This window comes from Carcharodon carcharias, chromosome 28, assembly GCF_017639515.1.
Source record: "Carcharodon carcharias isolate sCarCar2 chromosome 28, sCarCar2.pri, whole genome shotgun sequence".
Lineage (NCBI taxonomy): Eukaryota > Metazoa > Chordata > Chondrichthyes > Lamniformes > Lamnidae > Carcharodon > Carcharodon carcharias.
The window spans coordinates 33163356-33183116 of record NC_054494.1 but is presented as its reverse complement, the minus strand read 5'-3'; the positions used below and the strand labels follow the sequence as shown (position 1 = coordinate 33183116).

The 19761-nt window shown below is 41.6% G+C and overlaps 1 protein-coding gene across 4 annotated transcripts in view; it reads right to left on the bottom strand.

Moving 5' to 3' along the window:
• Positions 1–196: 196 nt before the first annotated feature.
• LOC121270945 (core histone macro-H2A.2) overlaps positions 197–19761 on the bottom strand; it is a 32398-nt gene continuing 12833 nt past the window's right edge. For 3 of the 4 annotated variants that reach the window (XM_041176624.1, XM_041176621.1, XM_041176625.1), the window contains 6 exons: positions 19162–19269; positions 18815–18914; positions 16959–17048; positions 6925–7099; positions 3405–3446; positions 197–1344 (listed from right to left, as the gene is read on the bottom strand). In XM_041176624.1, the coding sequence (XP_041032558.1) occupies positions 1179–1344; positions 3405–3446; positions 6925–7099; positions 16959–17048; positions 18815–18914; positions 19162–19269 (681 nt within the window). In that variant the 3' untranslated portion in view covers positions 197–1178. The remainder of the gene's footprint in view (positions 1345–3404; positions 3447–6924; positions 7100–16958; positions 17049–18814; positions 18915–19161; positions 19270–19761) is intronic. The other variant, XM_041176623.1, reaches the window with a different exon arrangement.

Below are 19761 nucleotides of genomic sequence, written 5' to 3'. Positions count from 1 at the left end.
AAGCATGATCCAGTTAAGGTGGTCACAATTTCAATTCTTGTTTGTTGCTGAATTAACTCAATAGAATGCTGAAAGCTTCAGTTAAAAATATCACATTGTTAGAGATCCAAGATGTATGAAACCCAGGAGTGAAACTGGTCCCCACAAATTTAAGAAATTATAGCTGAGAATTTATAAAATACGCACGAGAGGTGGGTGAAAGTTACTTCAATATAATTTACTTTTCAAATATGAACAGATTTAGGGTTGATTTTGTTGCCCACAATGGTAGAGAAGAGTTTCACAGCTGAAAGTGTGGATTATTCTTTCTTTTATGGAATGGTCTAAGAACAAACCATGAGTGCTTAGTTTATACATTTTTGAGAAAAGCCAACAGTCACCATGGTCGCACTCACCGAGTGAGGGAATGGTGTGCTCCAGGTGCGGACCTTTTAATGTAATTTCAACTTACACAAAGATGTTAAAGAGGCACCCTGCCCAAAATTTATCCGTCACAAAAAAATAATCTGCAACTTGTTATACACAAAATGATTACCATCTTTCACTTTAAAAAAAAGTACTTCATTGGCAATTTCGCAAGTCAGAGTTGCTACATATTTCCTTATGATGGACCACCTTCCTTTCCAATAGCAGAACCTCGATACAATACTTTTTTGTTTCATTTTATTATTTTTTTTAAAAAGCTGTCACACTATCAAACTACTGCAAATGGTACAGGGAGAGACATAATGCAGCCAAACTGCTGCTTCATTTTCCAATTGTTCCGTTACACACTGGAATGTGAAACCAATGCACTAGCTTAACAAAAGGGATACTTAAAACCACATGTACATGGAGTCATAAAACAATGTCTTCCACAATTTTTTTTTAAAAAAAAACTAAACTTTTAAGTATCAGTAAAATCACCAAAAGAAATTTAAAGATGCACAGTATCAAGGTTGTTTTTTGATTTTTTTTTCCTGTAAAGTAAATTTCAAAACTTTTTCCCTGTTTGGGAGAAGTACTATCAAAAACGTATTTAAAGTTTACACTTCGAACATGTTCATGATCACAGAACTCATACTTTGCACCTTCTCATTTACTTTTTAAACACACACATACGCACACTTATCTGTATTGTCAGACAAAAAGCTGTTAAAATCCCCAGCTTTCCATTTTAAAAAAAAGATAAAAACAGGTTACTTTGTGTCAAGTTTTGCCATTTCCTGCACATAGATACCGATGCTTTCACTGTCGAATAAGACAAAAAATATGTTCTTCAGCGATGACGACGTTGTGTTAACAAAATAATTGGAGGTGGCCTTGAGGATGAGCTGTGCTGCAATGTGCTTTGGGAAACAATTTCTGAAGGTAAGAAAACAAATTAACTATTACTTCATTTATCAAGCTTCATTTCTAATTACTATGGCAGTACACCCACTAAAAGTGTACCCAAGACCAATAAAAGACCATCTTTTAATGCTTTGCAGATATGTACAATGGTTAGGCCAATTACAATAATGTGTCATTTGAGACATCACATTTTAGAAAGGGCAATTAAAACTATAGAGTGCATGCCATAAGGAAGTCAGGGATAGGGAACTACACAGGTAAAAGTCAAGACTAATAATAGTGGGAGTATTTTCATTAAGTATAAAAATTTATGGAGCTTTTAAAATTAAGACTTTTGCTGGGCTGATTGGGCCAAGATTGATGAGAATTTTAAATGGTCAGTGAGGGTAAGTGCAGCGAGGTTAGAAATTTCTTTCACACATGCAGGTTGTATGTAAAACCACTGCATCTCTGAAGATACAAAAGGTGGAGAGTGTAAGGAAGGGGGATTAGTTTTGGATTGTTATCAGAAGGACACTATGTGTCAAGGTTCTCCTCTACAGTAAACTAAAATGCAAAGACAAAAACATTTTGCTCTTAAGTGACTGTAAAATAAATATCCCACATAGCTTCTGTGAACAAAAATATTTCCTGGGGGAGGTGGGAAGTAATAAGTGGCTAGCTCTATTAAAGGTTTAAATTGGTTACCCCACAGATGCTCAGCTGCATGAAAAACCTTTTCTGCCATACAAAATGTCCACAATTGAGACATCTGTGTATAGAAGCTCAAATATAAAGTTAAGAGTTCAGAGAAAAAATATAATTTCTTTTTGTTGTGTCTTAGTGGCTACTCACAGGGTCTATTTTATCCCTTCTATTTTCCACACAGGCCTCCTGATCCTGAGTGTCTGATCCAGGTTAAAATTTTTGTACTGAGTGAGAAAAGCAGTTTTCTTCAGTGCATTCCCTTCACCTGTAACTTCAGATCAACCATAGGAGAAATAAGCACTAATAATTCAGCAAAATATTCCATGCCAAATCAGCACAGTCTGACTGCTGGTCTTCATCTTTCATCCACAATTGCTGACAAGAGTTCAGTTTGGCTATGAGGTTCACTTCTTTAGAACGAAGCCTTTATAATTAGTCTTCAGTCAGGATTTAAATCATTTCCACTACTGCTGCATCAGTGCCCAAATCCAATGGAGAATGTTGGAAGTGGAAGTTTTCTACCACATTTGCTAGCAGGGTAGTCTCAAAATATCTTGAGAAAGAAGCACGAGACCAGGTGGAAAATCCTGGTCATATATTCCGTCCTAGATTCCACCCGAATCCCAATGGGTCCAATACCTATGACAACTTCTGACCGGTACAGTGATCAAATTTGCAGTATTACCATTCCGTGTTTAGCAGACTCAAGGCCATTATGTAACGCATCCAGGACTGTCAGAATCAAAGCTTGATGCCATTTCAGTAACTCGGATCTGTTTGTTGCTTTGTGCTCTGTCCAGAACATCCACGTTCAGCTCCAGAAACATGCAGATCATGACACTAAAGCAACTGGTATGATAGAGGGGTCACTATCCTTGCCCCTCATTTAGATCTAGTTTTACCCCTGCCATTGAAATAAGGATCTGTATCCTTGTTGTACTACAACTATTATTTAAAAAGCTACCACCTGCTCTATTTCCATGATGGAATGGTTCACCTCCAGCTGTGCATCTGACTAATTCCAATCCATAGCTGACTAGAGGCATTTGAATTGCTGAAAACATGGTTGCACAATTCCTGATCAGGCAATCAGATTAATACTTACTGTAACAATGGGAAGTATTCATCCTGATAAACCATTTGGTAAAATGAAGGTTTTGATGATACATCAAGCAGTCATTTTGGTAGATCAGGGGAGTTTCTAACTAACCAATAAAATTGAGTGTATATAATAAGATAAAAGGAATTATTGGGTACCAATGGTGGTGTCTCTCAAGGCACCAAACTTGGCAACCTACCCTTTCTAATAATAATGAACAATCTTCAGGTTCAAGGACAATGTTAAATATGTGGATGACCACCATAGAAGCATTTGAACGTCCTACCTTGATTGGTTTGCAGACCGACCTGAAGCTCGAGAGCTGGTCCTGTCCATTGACATGGAAATCAACCCCAAAAGACAAAAGAGTTTATTATTAATTTTAGGAGGGGGTGATTTGCATTACGAGAGCTCCCACCGTGAAACCTGCATAAAATTACAGAACAGAAAGGGGCCTTTCAGCCCAATGGATCCATGCTCCGCACGAGCCTCCTTCCACCCCATTTCAGGGAATAATGAGGATTTAAATTGTGAAGATCAGATTAACCCTATGTACAAAACAAATGGCTGCCTTTACCTGACAGTCAAGTGGTGGTCTTCCAAAGGCATACCTGCAATGTATCTTAGATCAGCAATTAGAGGGGGCAATGGGACATGCTACTCAGGTGTGACATACCAAGTTTTTGGTTCAGCTTCATGCCAAAATTAAATTAGTGCAACATTTTTATGTAGTTATATTGCAAAATACTTAGCAAGACTGGGTTCTGTCAATGGCCACTAGTAAAGTGTAGAAAGTCTGTTGCAACTATAGGCCCTTTGCAATCTTCACTAGTTTACATTCGAGAAGCAGCGACATATTTAGCATTAGGATTTCAAGTAAGAAAGAATGAAATACCCTTCACTTTAATGGAGATTGCTCCTTAAGAATTTTTATAAATTCTTTGAAATTATTGTCCACAACAACTGCATTACCATTACAATTTTAAAGTAATAGTTATTATGACGGCAGGTAATATTTCCCAATGTTTTGCCAACACTGATCACTGGGCTTTGGTATAGTATTAATAACTGCCTTAACAAATCAATCAATATAATTTAATTTTACAATGCTTCAATGCTCAAAGAGCTTAAAAACAATGTTGGCATAGAGACTTTGTTCAAATCCCTCCATGGCCTCACATCTCCCTAACTTCTTTCGGTCCACAGCTCATCGAAAATAGGGACTCTGGTGCAACCTCCACTTCCTTCAACCTACACTGACTACTGTGTCTTCAGCCATCTACACTCCAAGCTCTGCAATTCCATTCTCAAATTTCTCTTCCTCCGCCTTCAAGACTGTTAAAACCTCTCTTAGATCTAGTGTTTGGCCACTTGTCTCAATGTCTCTTTCTTTGGCTCTATGCCAGCTTTTCAATTATTCTCCCATGAATCGGTGACTTTGCTTTAAAGGCACTATATAAAATGTACGTTGTTGTTTTGGCAGACACTATGTACTGACATGTATGACTCTAGGCAACAACTAGACCTAGCTGCAGACCTGCCTTTGCTACTCTTTCAGAGAACAAACCAAGATTCATCTGAATGGGATAAATTTGAAAGAAAGCCATCAGGGCCATTTTATGTTTGTCCTGCAAATCAAAAAACCTCCCATAGGCTGGAGGATGAGTTGATATACTCTTAGCCAACACTTGGGACAAAATAGCATTAGGTAAGGAAGATGCATTATGCTCACATGTTATCCATGAGAGTCTCAGGGAGATGCAGGAGGTTTTATCTATTTGTAGTAAATCTCATCCTAAAATTCTGAGAATTAAATATATGGCCATCACTCTTCTGACAATCCAGGAAGTACCGCTAGGCCTATAGGGACCAACGTGAAGAATATGTCTGCTTTCATCCAATTGTCAGGATCTTCTAGAGTTACCAGGAGGAAGTACAGTTTCTCTTTCATTGCACTTATGACACCCACTGATTTCAGACATCCCTCAAGTATTCACTTAGGTTTGCAAAGTGCACATCTAAGCAATCTCAACAACTGGTTTGTTAAATGCATATGAGCTGAAGTACATTCAGACAACCCAAAGAGCATTTCTAATACCTGACAAACCAACTCCAGCTTTCCTTGGCAATTTAAAATGAAGGAAAGTCTAATTACAATCTCATTGAGATATCACAGCCTTTACAGGAACCAAGATCCAAGATACCTATGGCCAGTTAATAGTTTTCAGACAGAATTCCTCAGCATTGTTAACTCTGCAGCTCAATCTTTAAGCAAAGGTAAATTTTCCAAACCGTAAGAAGGAATCCACTCTACTAACTTAACTGACAATGTTTTGGCAGGCCTGCAGTTGTAGCCTTTGCTACCCTCCAACCTCAACCACCAATGCCTTAGACTGTGGATAATATTGCAGTCCAAAAGACACTTAAACAAGTTGGATTTATTGCTAGTCTAGTTTGTGTTGTTGTCCTTCGAGCCTCATTGCAAGGTTCATTCTCACTCCAAGAGCCCAACACTTGTCATACGTAGAGAACTAGTGGATCTCCTCAATGGGATTATGATCCTATCCCATGAATAAATAAACCCTGTATAGAATGGTAGACACCATAATCTTGTATTAATTAGCTTGGTCACATGTAGATTTATTTGCTTCAAGACAGCAAAGCTGAAAGTGTTGATCTCTTCTTCCCCTCCAACGCCCCATTCATTTTCAGCCGATCAAAAATCAGAAGCAATGGGATCAAAGTAATATCACACTGTATTGGTCACAAAATCCGTGGCTTCAAGATCGAATCCTTTTTGGTCAATCTTCTTCATGCCCTAATAACCAAGGTAGACTTCTCCTGGGTGTAGAAAGCTTTTTCAAAAAGGGGGCTAACTCTAGCAATTCTAAGTATGTTTTAGCCACCATAAAAATCCTCCACCATTTTTCACGCAGCAAGTGTATAGAAAAGATAAAAACACACAATTTGGTACAGCAGGACCTGCCCTTGCAAAGAATCCCAACATGTAAGAATTATTATACACTGCAGAGCAGTACATTCATTGGCAGTCATCTCAAGTTACTTCAGTGTTGAGCATCTTGTCATTGGGAAAGAATGTTTACATTCATAGAACTTTTCACCACCATGGTTGACCTCAACCTATATGGCAACTTTAATCGAAGTACATTCAATTACAACCTCATTGAGACATCACGCCCTTTACAAGAACCGTGATCCAGGATACCTTCCCCACATTAAATGAAATTGCAGGATGTAGATGTAGTTTCAGCTTTGTTTTTGGTCCCAGTGGAAGAAACACTGCTTCAAGTCACTTTCTTTTCTCCAGTTGGCCATTCCCTGCTCTAACCAGTACTGAATCTTGTAGTCTTGTACATTGCTGGGTTTCTAATGAACCCACGGATGCTGCTATAAGTGGCAGTTACCCATTTTCTTCCTCTAGTTCTCAGACCACAAATATGGGTCCCCAGAAAAGAGGGGAAGCAACATATCTTCAAATGGCCTGACATCCTATTTTTTTTTTAAAAAGGTGGGGGATTATTTTTAAAATTTGAGGTCAGAATACATTTTTCCTCTTCTATAGGGGTCAAGTTCTAGCAGAAAGAAATATAGTTTGTAAACAGCAACCTGACCAAAATAAAATGGAACAATGGCATACTAATAAATGCTGCTGAGTCATTGTAAACAATGATAAACTAACTCAAATGCAACACATTTGTGCTTTTTATTTTTAAATTAAAGCAGAATCACATTCTCTAACCAGTATTTAAAAAAACCTTCAAGTTCTAACAAGTAATAAATTTTACCTGCTACTGGCGATGGATGGGAAGGCAATTGATTTAAGCTTCTTCTCATCTGCCAAGGTCAGGCAATTCTTCACAGTTTTTTCCAGTTGCTCTTCACATTTATCTACTCCCCATTGTGGGACGTTGCAGTGAATGACGAACTTTGCTGGCAGTCCAGGGGCCAGACCCAAAACAGCTACAATAGACCAAGAGGATTAAATGACAACTAACCCCTCAAAAAATGGTATTCATTGTACCTCAATGAAACAAACTTATTTTAAATAGCACATCAACAGTGGTTTGTAAGTATGCAAATGGAAAGGCCAGTTAAGTTCATACAACTTTCAGTTATAGCTACGTACATTTCAAGGAAGGCCACTGTAATTAAGGTAGTTAACAATGTGCTATATTTCTGCAGATCAGTTGCTTTATACTCAATTCTACTTAACTGCTTCAAAATTCCAGGATGTTTTTCTAAAGTAGATAAGTGACTTATGGAGCTGCAAGACTCTAAAACTTCTATTTGGGATGATGATTAATATGGAATCCACTCAGGATCCCCACTTTGGCATGGCAGCCTGTGCCCACTTGCTGCTGTTGAAGACAATAGGTTGTGAAGGTGCTGGAATCACAGGCCTGTTTTCTCAGCCAGCTAACCATTGTTTCTCCTCATCTCTTCCAATACCCTTCTGAGCAGGTCAGCCTAAAGGAGGTCCTGGCCACTGCAGTTGTCTACCATCTTCATATCTCGCTTGTAGGTGTCCTTGTAGCAGAAGTACGGATGCCCAGAATGTCATGACGCAGTGGCCAATTCGTGGTACAGAATGTGTTGGGTGTACAGCCATCATTTATCCAAAAGTGGCTGAGCCAAAGCAGACACGGATGGCTTAGTAATGAGTGTATGCTGACAATCAGCACACTCTGGGACCTTTAAGTAAGTGACCTTGTACCATCAGGAAATGGTGAGGATATGTCTGAGACAGCAAAGGTGAAAGCTGTTCAGCCTTTTTTCTAGCCAAGCATAAGTTGTCCAAATCTTAACACTGTCAAGGGTACACTGAGAACACTGGCCCGTAGTTTGGAGTTCTCCGTCAGCTTACTGTTGTTCCACATTCTTTTGCTCAGTATGAACCCTAACAGCTAGCCTAACAACTTCTGCAATGCGCATGTTGATTGCAGCATCAACAAGTGACAAGATTGCTGATGATTGAGGAGCCTAGATATGTGAAGCTATCAACCAGCTCCAGCCGCATTATAAAAATGCTTACTGATAGTGGTTATGGTAATGTCCTGGACCATGACAATAGTCTTCCTAAACAAAAATAAAAATGAAAAATACCTGGAAAAACTCAGCAGGTCTGGCATCACCTGCGGAGAGGAACACAGTTAACGTTTCGAGTCCGCATGACTCTTCAACAGAACTAAGGAAAAATAGAAGAGAGGTGAAATATAAGCTGGTTTAAGGGTGGGTGGGACAAGTAGAGCTGGATAGAGGGCCAGTGATAGATGGAGATAACCAAAAGATGTCATAGCAAAGGACAAAGAGGTGTTGAAGGTGGTGATATTATCTAAGGAATGTGCTAATTAAGGGTAGAAAGCCAGACAAGCAAGGTACAGATAGCCTTAGTGGGGGTGGGGGTCAAGGTAGGCTAAAAGGTAGAGATAAAACAATGGAAGGAAATACATTTAAAAATAATGGAAGTAGGTGGGAAAAGAAAAGTCTATATAAATTATTGGAAAAAAAAGGTGGGGGGGGGGTCGGAAAGGGGTGGGGATTGAAGAGAGTTCATGATCTAAAATTGTTGAACTCAATATTCAGTCTGGAAGGCTGTAAAGTGCCTCGTCGGAAGATGAGGTGCTGTTCCTCCAGTTTGTGTTGAGCTTCACTGGAGCAATACAGCAGGCCAAGGGCAGACAGGTTGGCATGAGGGCAGGTGGAGTGTTGAAATGGCAAGCGTCAGGGAGGTCTGGGTCATGCTTGCGGACAGACCGAAGGTGTTTTGCAAAGCGGTCACCCAGTCTGCGTTTGGTCTCTCCAATGTAGAGGAAACTGCTTTGGGGGCAACAAATGCAATAGACTAAATTGAGGAAAGTGCAAGTGAAATGCTGCTTCACTTGAAAGAAGTGTTTGAGTCCTTGGACGATGAGGAGAGTGGAACTAAAGGGGCAGGTGTTGGGTGTTGCACCTTCTGCAGTTGCATGGGGAGGTGCCGTGAGAGGGGGTTGAGGTGTAGGGGGTGATGGAGGAGTGGAACAGGGTGTCCTGGAGCGAACGATCCCTGTGGAATGCTGCGGGGGGGGGGGGGGGGGGGGGGGGTGAAGGGAAGATGTGTTTGGTGGTGGCATCATGCTGGAGTTGGCAGAAATGGTGGAGCATGATCCTTTGAATGCAGAGGCTGGTGGGGTGATAAGTGAAGACAAGGGGGACCCTATCATGTTTCTGGGAGGGAGAGGAAGGTGTGAGGGCAGATGCGTGGGAGATGGGCCGGACATGGTTGATGGCCCCGTCAACCACCGTGGGTAGAAAACCTCGGTTAAGGAAGAAATGTCAGAGGAACTGGTTTTGAAAGTGGCATCATCAGAACAGACGCGACAGAGGCGAAGGAACTGAGAGAATGGGATGGAGTCCTTACAGGAAGCGGAGTGTGAGGAGCTGTAGTTGAGGTAGCTGTGGGAGTCGGTAGGCTTGTAATGGATATTGGTGGACAGTCTATCACCAGAAATTGAGACAGAGAGATCAAGGGAGGGAAGGGAAGAGATACCTGTAATCCTGGGTGGGTTCGAAACATGAGGGATGGGACTTCAGTTGAAATCCATGTGGAGTAAGTCCGGTCCATCTCTGACACTTCTCTTCCCTTCCTTGACCTCTGAATCTCAATTTCTGGTGATAGACTGTCCACCAATATCCATTACAAGCCTACCAACTCCCACAGCTACCTCAACTACAGCTCCTCACACCCCGCTTCCTGTAAGGACTCCATCGCATTCTCTCAGTTCCTTCGCCTCCGTCGCATCAGTTCTGATGATGCCACTTTCAAAACCAGTTCCTCTGACATGTCTTCCCTCTTCCTTAACCGAGGTTTTCCACCCACGGTGGCTGACAGGGCCCTCAACCATGTCCGGCCCATCTCCCACGCATCGCTTGCCATTTCAACACTCCACCCTGCTCTCATACCCACATGTCTGACCTTGGCCTGCTGCAATGCTCCAGTGAAGCTCAATGCAAACTGGAGGAACAGGACCTCAGCTTCCGACTAGGTATTCTACAGCCTTCTGGGCTGAATATCAAGTTCAACAGTTTTAGATCATGAACTCTCTCCTCCATCCCCACCCCACTTTTTCCAATAATTTATATAGATTTTTCTTTTCCCACCTATTTCCATTATTTTTAAATATATTTCCATCCATTGTTTTATCTCGACCTTTTAGCCTATTTTGATTCCTTCACCCCACCCCCACTAGGGCTCTCTGTACCTTGCTTGTCCTGCTTTCTACCCTTAATTAGCACATTCCTTAGATAATATCACCACCTTCAACACCTCTTTGTCCTTTTGTCTATGACATCTTTTGGTTATCTTCACCTATCACTGGCCCTCTATCCAGCTCTACTTGTCCCATCCACCCTTAAACCAGCTTATATTTCACCTCTCTTCTATTTTTACTCAGTTCTATTGAAGAGTCACATGGACTCGAAACGTTAACTGTGTTCCTCTCTGCAGATGCTGCCAGATCTGCTGAGTTTTTCCAGGTATTTTTATTTTGGATTTCCAGCATCCGTAGTTTTTTGCTTTTACAATAGTCTTCCTGATACTGGTGGTCTAAACAAACTTTTTACAGGCATGAGCGAGTCTGTCCATTTGCTACTGAAGGTGTCTCTTGGTAGTATGCTAATGTGGCATCATCACAGAGCAGAACTCCGATGAAGACCTAGTGCACTTTTGTCTTGGATTTCAGGTGAAAAAGGCTGAACAGCTTTCCATTGGTTCTGATATGCAAGTCAACATCCTCTGTAGATGAACTGGAAACATGACAGCAAAGAGCAGAATATGCAAAAAAGTGTCAGCACCAGAATACAACACCATTTGACCCCACTGTGGATCTCTTCATCTGAACCAAAATCTTGCAAACTGAAGGTCTGAGGTTTTTTATGAAAGAAACTCAAACTTGGGGCAGATTTAGCAAAGCCATCATTTATAGCCCAACCCCAGAGAAAGTGGTGGAGTCGTCTTCTTGAAACATCCTAGGTAGAGTTCCAAGAATTTGACTCAATGACGATGAAGGATACCCATCCAAGTAGGAATGCTGTGAAACTTTGGTGGTGGTGTTTCCCATGTGTTTGCTGCATTTCTCCTTCTAGGCGTTAGAGGGCATGGATTTGGGATGCTTTCAAAGTAGTATACGAGGCCTGAAGCAATCTTTTTTTATGAAAAAGAGATGGCCCAGTGCCACTACAAAATCAACCACTTCAGAAAAGGAAAATTCTACCTCACACCTGTTGAACACCGTCAAGTTACAACAAAATTCAAGTCTCGCATTGAACTCAGTAGGCTGGATTTTCATCACGGAGGCGGGAATTAGGATCCTGCCTCCATCAAATCAATGCTGGCTGACAGGATTTTCATTCAGGAAGGTGGGATCTGAGTGGAGATGGGCCTAATAAAAATGTCTGCCTCTGCCACCAATTCAGTTCTGTTCCTCAGTTCCACAATTCTCAGACCAGGGCTTTGAGCTATTGGTGCAGGTAGTTAATGACAGGAGGGACATGCCTTACCTGGTGGGCTGCAAGCTGCCTCTGACCCTCACCAAAACAGCATGGGTCAAGTTAGCTGAGGTGGTGAATGCTTCGAGGGAGCAGCGCCAAATATGCGTGCCGTATCAAATGACTACCTGAATTGTGGAAAGGTGAGTGAGGCATCCAACTATTGTTTCCTCATGGTTCCCAGATTGCAACATGTACAGCAGGTGGAGGACACAGGGCAGAACGTGTACCAAGGTCACTGACACAGCACCCAATGCATAGGGGTTTGACCACTGATGCATAAATGTTCTCTCATTACACAAGGAGCTGCCTCCACCACCTTACCTCCATCTTATCCTTGCAGGAGAAACAGGCACACATGTGCAAGATGGCACAGACTGAGGGGTGGGGTGCCACTGCTAAGCACTGTTTGGGTTGCAGAGGAGACGGCTATGGGCAGGGCCAGGGACCCCTCGCAAGAGCATGTCAGTGGTGGCAAGTATCCCATTCCAGGTGGACATCACTGCGGAAGATGTTCATGCGAATATGGTGTGGTGCTGAGAGCTTTTGATGGCAGCATTTGGAGGAATGGTCTTCGCAGGGGACAGGGAGGTCAAGTGTGTCCCACTAGGTCCGGCGAAATTCTAATCTGCCAGCAAGCCGAGCTCTCAATAGTGTGGTACGTGGCACCATTGTGGAACTCAACAGCTTCTCTATTGCCTGCATTTCATGAGCTTTTACATCTTTTAAAAAATTCATTAACAGGATGTGGGCGTCATTGGCTAAGTCAGCATTTATTGCTCATCTGTAATTGCCCTCGAGGTGGTGTGATGGTGAGTTGCCTTCTTGAACTGCTGCAGTCCATGTGGTGTAGGTACACCCACAGTGCTGTTAGGGAAGAAGTTCCAGGATTTTGATGCAGCGACAGTGAAGGAACAGCGATACATTTCCAAGTCAGCATAAGTGACTTGAAGGGGCACGTCCAGGTAGTGGTGTTCCCATGTATCTGCTGCCCCTGTCCTTCTAGATAATAGTAGTAGTGTGTTTGGAAAGTGCTGCCTAAGGAGCCTTGGTGAGCTTCTGCAGTGCATTTTGAAGATGGTACACACAAGATCTCACAGATCTTAGTGGTTTATGCCCAACCCCATGAGCAGAGGAATCCCTTCGACAGCAGGAGGAGATGTCTTAGGATACAGCATGACATCTGACGAGCGCTGATACTTGCGCTTCACCGAGTTCATGTGTGGTAGTAGAGTCGGCACTGGGTAAGAAGCACATCATGTGCAGCAGAGGCATCTGTAGACTGTCCTCCCTCTTCTCAGGGAGACTTTCACAGTGATGTTCCATTGGGGAGTGAGCAGGGGCCTCAGGAGTCACCGTTTTGGGCTTGGTACTGGGCCACACACCTGCTGCTGCTCCATCTGTTGGGAGTTCCCTGAGACTGTGATTTCCTGCCCAATGGATGACTCCATTCACAGCGCATATGGACTTGACAATGTCTCATGAGAGCTGCCAACCTCAAGTAAGGAACTTGCAGAACCTCTACAGGACACTTGCACAGGTGGCCCAATGATGGGAGAGGGGAGGTTAACTGCACCCCAGCAGCATTCTTCAAGCCAGCAGGAAACTTGACCAAGGGCTAAGGATATTCAAGACAATGAGAGTTTCCTCCTCATCGTTAAGTTCTCTTTCCCCTCTGACAAAGGGAGCATACATGCTGCAAGTGTTACTAGCAGAGATGCAGGCAGCAGGTTTGCAGGAAGGGCCCCAACAATTCCCTGCATCATGAGGCCAACTGCCATGGTCCTCACAGCCACTGAAGAGGATGTGAGTAGCTGTCTTCACCTCCAAGTCAACAAGGTGAGTGCATCACTGGAGTGTCCATGTTTGCAAGGCACCATGCTACATATCTTACTCAAAATGTAATTACAGTAGTTGTTTGTTTCAATGTTTTGCATGCTATTTACAAATCAATGTCAAGCAATATTTACAATGTATGCATATCAGCAGGTTCTCACCAGTGTCAATGGAGACTGTAGCCTGTATTCCATCTCCACGTTATGGTAGAATTTTGAAGGATGTCTGCATGGTTGACCGCCTTGTGAAGGCTCACGCTTAGTCTTCAAGTTGCTGAATCAGTAGGTCCCTCGCAAACAATGGTATCCTGCATGGATCCCTCTCTGACTACCTGGCATGGCCACCACCATTGTCTGTGTCCACTTCCACATCAGAGTCCTCTGGCCCTTCTCCATCAGTCTGCTACTCCTCCAACATGGGGCCTTCCTTGTGCTCTGCCTCTTCAAGCCTCACTTCCCTTTGCTGTGCCATGTTGCAGCATACTACAACCATGCAGGAGACCCTAGCATGTGTATACTGTAAAGCTCTACTAGAGTGGTCAAGGCAGTGAAATCTCACCTTGAACAGGCCTTTATCCTGCACGAGGGTCTTGGTGTGCAAGTGGCTCTAGTTGTAACTGGGGTTCAGTCTGGGGATCTCACAGGTGTTAAGAGCCACCACCTTAGAGGATAGTAGCCCTCGTCTTCCAGATTCCAACCATGTACCGGGGTGGGGTGAAAGAGCAGAGGCAGGCTTCACTCTCTTATTCTAGAAGGTGCTGTGGCAGCTGCCTGGAAAGCATGCACAGACATGCAGAAAGTTCTGTGCCTCCCTGTTTATAAACTGGTAAGGTCCGTCAATGGGTGGCTTAATGGCAGCAAGGGTGTCGTCAATCCTTCCTTTCATAAGGTCAGAAGTGGGGATGTCACTGATGATTGTACAATGTTCAGCACCATTTGTGACTTATCAGATGCTGAAACAGTCCATGTCCAAATGCAGCAAGACCTGGACAATATCCAGGTTTGGGCTGACAAGTGGCAAGTAACATTCACGCCACACAAGTGCCAGGCAATGACTATCTCCAACAAGACAGAATCTAACCATTGCCCCTTGACATTCAGTGGCATTAGCATCACTGAATCCCCCACTATCAACATCCTCGGGTTACCATTGACCAAAAACTGAACTGGACTAGCCATATAAATACTGTGGCTACAAGAGCAGGTCAGAGGCTAGGAATCCTGCAGCGGGTAACTCACCTCCTGACTCCCGAAAGCCTGTCCACTATCCACAAGTCAGGGCTGTGATGGAATATTCTCCACTTACCTGGACAAGTGCAGCTCCAACAACACTCAAGAAGCTCAACACCATCCTGGACAAATTGATTGGCATCCCACCCACAAATATTCACTTCCTCCACAACCGACAGTGGCAGCAGTATATATCAACTACAAAATGCACTGCAGGAGCTTGGGCAATAAAAGTTGGTCTAGCGAGCAATGCCTACACCCCATAAATGAATAAAATTGCACCCTGCACCAGGGGTAAGCTGGCTATTGTGGTGAAACCCATTGTCCTCTGTGCTCATTAGGCCACATTCATGGGGAAGCTGATGAAGTCAGCCGTACCTAAAGTCAAGGTGTGGATGGAATGGTGAGCAGCCGAGTCCAGAAATAGTCCCACGACGTTCAGTGCTCCTGGCAGGACCTGCTGCTGAGTGTTTCAAGGTAAGAGATGGTCATTAATGAGGATACCTGACAGTTGCAGTTGCCTCCTGCACTGCCACTTGTAGATTCCCAGTAGTTAAGGCTGTTGCACTAGACCCTGTGCTCCAGGTCTTCTCGAATCCACAGCCTAGGTCTTGGCCTGAAGTTCACCCTCTTCCTGCCTGGGGACTCTTCCTTATGCTGCTGCATTGCCTCGATGGCCTGCAAGTGTAAGGGAGCTGAACGCAATTTTCAGTGGCAGTCTTCCTTCTTTGGGATAGGATTTCTGCAAGCTTAGTTGAATGGTTGAGATGCCTTGTTGCTTGCAGATTTTTACCCAGCTCCTGAATTTCTCAGGAGGTCACCTCTCCCTCTTCTACCTCCCCTTGTGCAACTGCAGCACCTTGCTTGGAGCTTTTTTATTCATTTTACTGGAAAACTATGCTTATTTGCAAAATTTCCAAGACTTTTCCACACTTCTGAATGGCATCCCATGCTATGCATAACTTGACTGTTCTGCCATGGTTTAGGTCTTCTGAAAGTCCAGCCTCTTGAAATCCCAGAGCTTTTGTTTCAACATTTAACACAACGGCACCATTGTCACAACAAGCAGGCTTCCTGACTTTCACCCACTTTCTCCTGAAAATAGCTGGTGCTGGAGATTGAGGTAAGAATCCTGGATTCATGCCCTGGCTGCCAATTTTTATCTTGCCTGACCCCATGCGGTCCTGAATCAAATCCAGCCCAATACCTCAAATGAATTAATCTAAACATCCATAAGGTGTTGCAGTCCAAGATGGTCACTGCCTTTATCAACCTCTATGTCGAAATTTGTACAGATCATTTACTAGATTATGACAAACCTCAATGCTTTTTGTGATTTGTTCACTTACACATGACAAAAAACATGCTTTGCAAGCAGATTGGCTGTCGTACGAGATCATTATAGTGATGTATTACTTTGAGTGTGTTGAAATACATTAGGTTTGCTATTTTAAACCAGAATATGAAGTTTCTTTTGCTCATGTGTGTATAAAAGCAAGTACCCAATGAGCCAAATGGAAGACTGCAGAGCTTAAAGCAAAACCTCAAAACTGTGATCAGGATATTCTGAGGTACAAAATTTCTTGAGGTACAATTTCTTGCTAAGAGTTATTGCAAACATCTACACACTTTCAAATTGGAAACAGTAATCTGAGCCACTTCATGTCATGGATAAATGGAACTTTGGGGCATTTATGAGCCTCAAACCTCAGGTGACACTATCAGCTCTCACTCAGATCAGGAGAATATTGGCTCAAAAGTCAGACCCCACCAAATGCTCCACTGAACTCCAACCAGATCTATTTCAGCTACATGAGGTAATGCTAATGAACACTACTGTGGTGCATATCACAGCAGGTAGTTGGTCAAATAAGCTGTGACCCACCAGTCCCCACTACTAAACCACAATCAAATAGGAGTTTGGAATGGAAATATTTTGATATTTAAACATATTAACCATTGCATGGTTCCCAATAACACACAGGTGTAGGGTATTTTACCCTTGGCTGTAAAATTAAGATATACTTGTTAAATTATGGCATTCGAAAACACCATTATACTTTGATATTCATAATTGTGAAAATTTCAATTTAAAATATATGAAAGTGATTCTTCAATGTATTGTTCATGCAAGTTACAGATAAAATAAATGCAGATCTTTAAATATGAACTGTTTAATTGATTTTAATATAGTTAACAGCATAGAAAGATAGTGAACTTAAAAAACTTGCCCCCAGTTACTTCCAACGGTCCATTAGATTTCCGCAGCTCTTTCACAGCATCCAAAAACTCCTTTCCACCTGCTTTTTCCAAAGCGTTACCTGAAATTACAATTATACTTTAGAATGTATTGTAGGCTAATTGATGGGTCTCTTGGTGAAGTGGACTGAATCTCATTAAAAGGGTCAAACTAACACAAGTTCCACTCCCACTCCATCATATCAATATGTAAAACAGTACCATCTTAATAGCAATGGTAGTCTTAAAAACCAAATTGTAAGCTGAACTCCCAGGGTTACCACTGTTAGAAGTCTCAACAGAGGTCTTGATACATTGTTCTTAATGGTGCAAGAATTTTTTGTGCAATAATGTTACACAGGAAAGTTTTGTAATTTTGTTACATGCATGAGAGAAAATCTCTATGTCCCTCTAACAATGAATGCATTAGCGCTTTGAAGCTTAATATATTTCTGATACAAAAATACATTGGAATGAAATACATAGAAAACATCTCCATAGATATGTACATACTTTTCAGTTCTTTTACACGTAGGCTCAGTCCATGTGGGGCTAAAATGGTCACTCATACATTTCCAGATATACATCTGTTCATTGCACCCTTGTAATATGAATCTTAAAATTACTGAAGCTTGTACAGCAACAATGTTCTAAACCTCTGTGAGAACAGGTGCTTCACTTTGCAGATGTGAAATATCATCCTGGTAAAACTGAAAAATATCCTGGTGTGGAGTAATTCCAGGTCATAAAGATATGTCAGGAAATCAGTTGGTTCTGAATATTCAGACTGGTGGTCTGCTTGGAGATTAAGTTATTGGGGGTTGCGGGGAGGGCACACTGTACTCTGTCATCAGTGGCACTAAAATGCAGGTGGTGTAATCAGACCAACAACAGGAAAGCAGGTGGCAGGCAGAAGACAGGACTCAAGGTCACTCACTCACCAGGTTATAAGGCTTGTGTCTGGGTCAGTACTGGCAAATAACCAACTTAAGTTGATCTTTACTTAATTTCTTTGTTGTTGAAATAATACAAAACTACTCTGCTATTCTGATGAATATTTTTCACAAAACTAATGTACGGCTTATCCTAGAACAATTAAAGGTATTTTGTTTGTTCTCTACTGTAACAAAGCAATAGGCATTTATAATTCCAAAGATGACTCCAGTATTAACATGTTGACACATTCTGTTTCCCTTACATGTAAGTGTTAATGACAAAACTAACCTTGTTTAAAAACCAAAACCCACTTGGCCTTCCTGTTTTAAAGCATATGGCATTAAATATCACAACACTGCTTGGCCAATTTGTGAATCTGTTGCTTTTGATAAAACTATGCAATCTGATGTTCAATAATTATATGCAATATTAAATGATTTCTTCTGATGCTCATAGTTGTAGATTCCCATCTTCCCAAATCTCAATAATTTGGTGGTCTATTAATGGATCAAAATATATTAGGGAAAAACCTGTACTTCAAAAGTCAGCAGAATCAAAGTTCAGGACTAGTCGTGAAATTTACTTTTTAATTACTTTTCTATGCACGCTTCTTTTAAAAAGACAGTTTCCATTAAGATTATCAATAGATTAGAAAATAGCTTGGGACAGCAAATCTTACTGCTTAAGGCAATCAAGTGTTTGATCAGACATGATCGTATTGAATGATGGAGCAGGCTCAACAGACTGAATGGCCTGCTCCTGTTCCTAATGCAACTTTCATATTTCAAAACTTTAAAACAAATTTAGGTATGCTAATGTATATCCAACAGACTTAGAACCATTGCATAAAACTCCCCATAGTTACTGAAGTTATCAGTGCAAGGCCTAATGGGAATAACACACAGAAACATACCTACATCCTCTTTCAGATCTATTTCAGCATTTGTTGGGTTAATGATGCACTCAACTTTAACTGAACCAATGTTACTGATTTCACTCTGAGTCAAGGACAGCTGAAAAATAAAGAGATCTAGTGAAGCACATTAATAGTAACAGTTTGAAAATAATCAAAAACTGTCAAAATGATTTAACCTGAAAACAAAGGTTAATATATAGCATGTTAAATCAGTACATAGTTTTAATAGGCATCAATCCTCATGCAAAGGAGTAAAAAACAAAACTGCAAACTGTACACAACTGAGGTATGTCAGGACTTTTGGATTAATTTAAATCTGAATCAAACAATGTCTCAACTCTTACCTTTTGCCCCAGGAAAAGGCTCTTTGTCGAAAGAATTGTGAATCCTTCACCAGGTACATCATCTGATGTGGAACTAGATGCCCCTTCCTTATTTTCTGTTCGTTTACCCTAATTTAAAAAAATGTCTTGGAAATCTTAATTTCTTTGTTGTTGAAATAATACAAAACTACTCTGCTATTCTGATGAATATTTTTCACAAAACTAATGTGCGGCTTACCCTAGAACAATTAAAGGTATTTTGTTTGTCCTCTACTGTAGCAAAGCAATAGGCATTTATAATTCCAAAGATGACTCCAGTATTAACATGTTGACACATTCTGTTTCCCTTACATGTAAGTGTTAATGACAAAACTAACCTTGTTTAAAAACCAAACCCCACTTGGCCTTCCTGTCTTAAAGCATATAGCATTAAATATCGCAACACTGCTTGGCCATTTTGTGAATCTGTTGCTTTTGATAAAACTATGCAATCTGATGTTCAATAATTATATGCAATATTAAACGATTTCTTCTGATGCTCATAGTTGTAGATTCCCATCTTCCCAAATCTCAATAATTAAACAATACATCTGTATTTATATATTCATGATTTCCTATGTT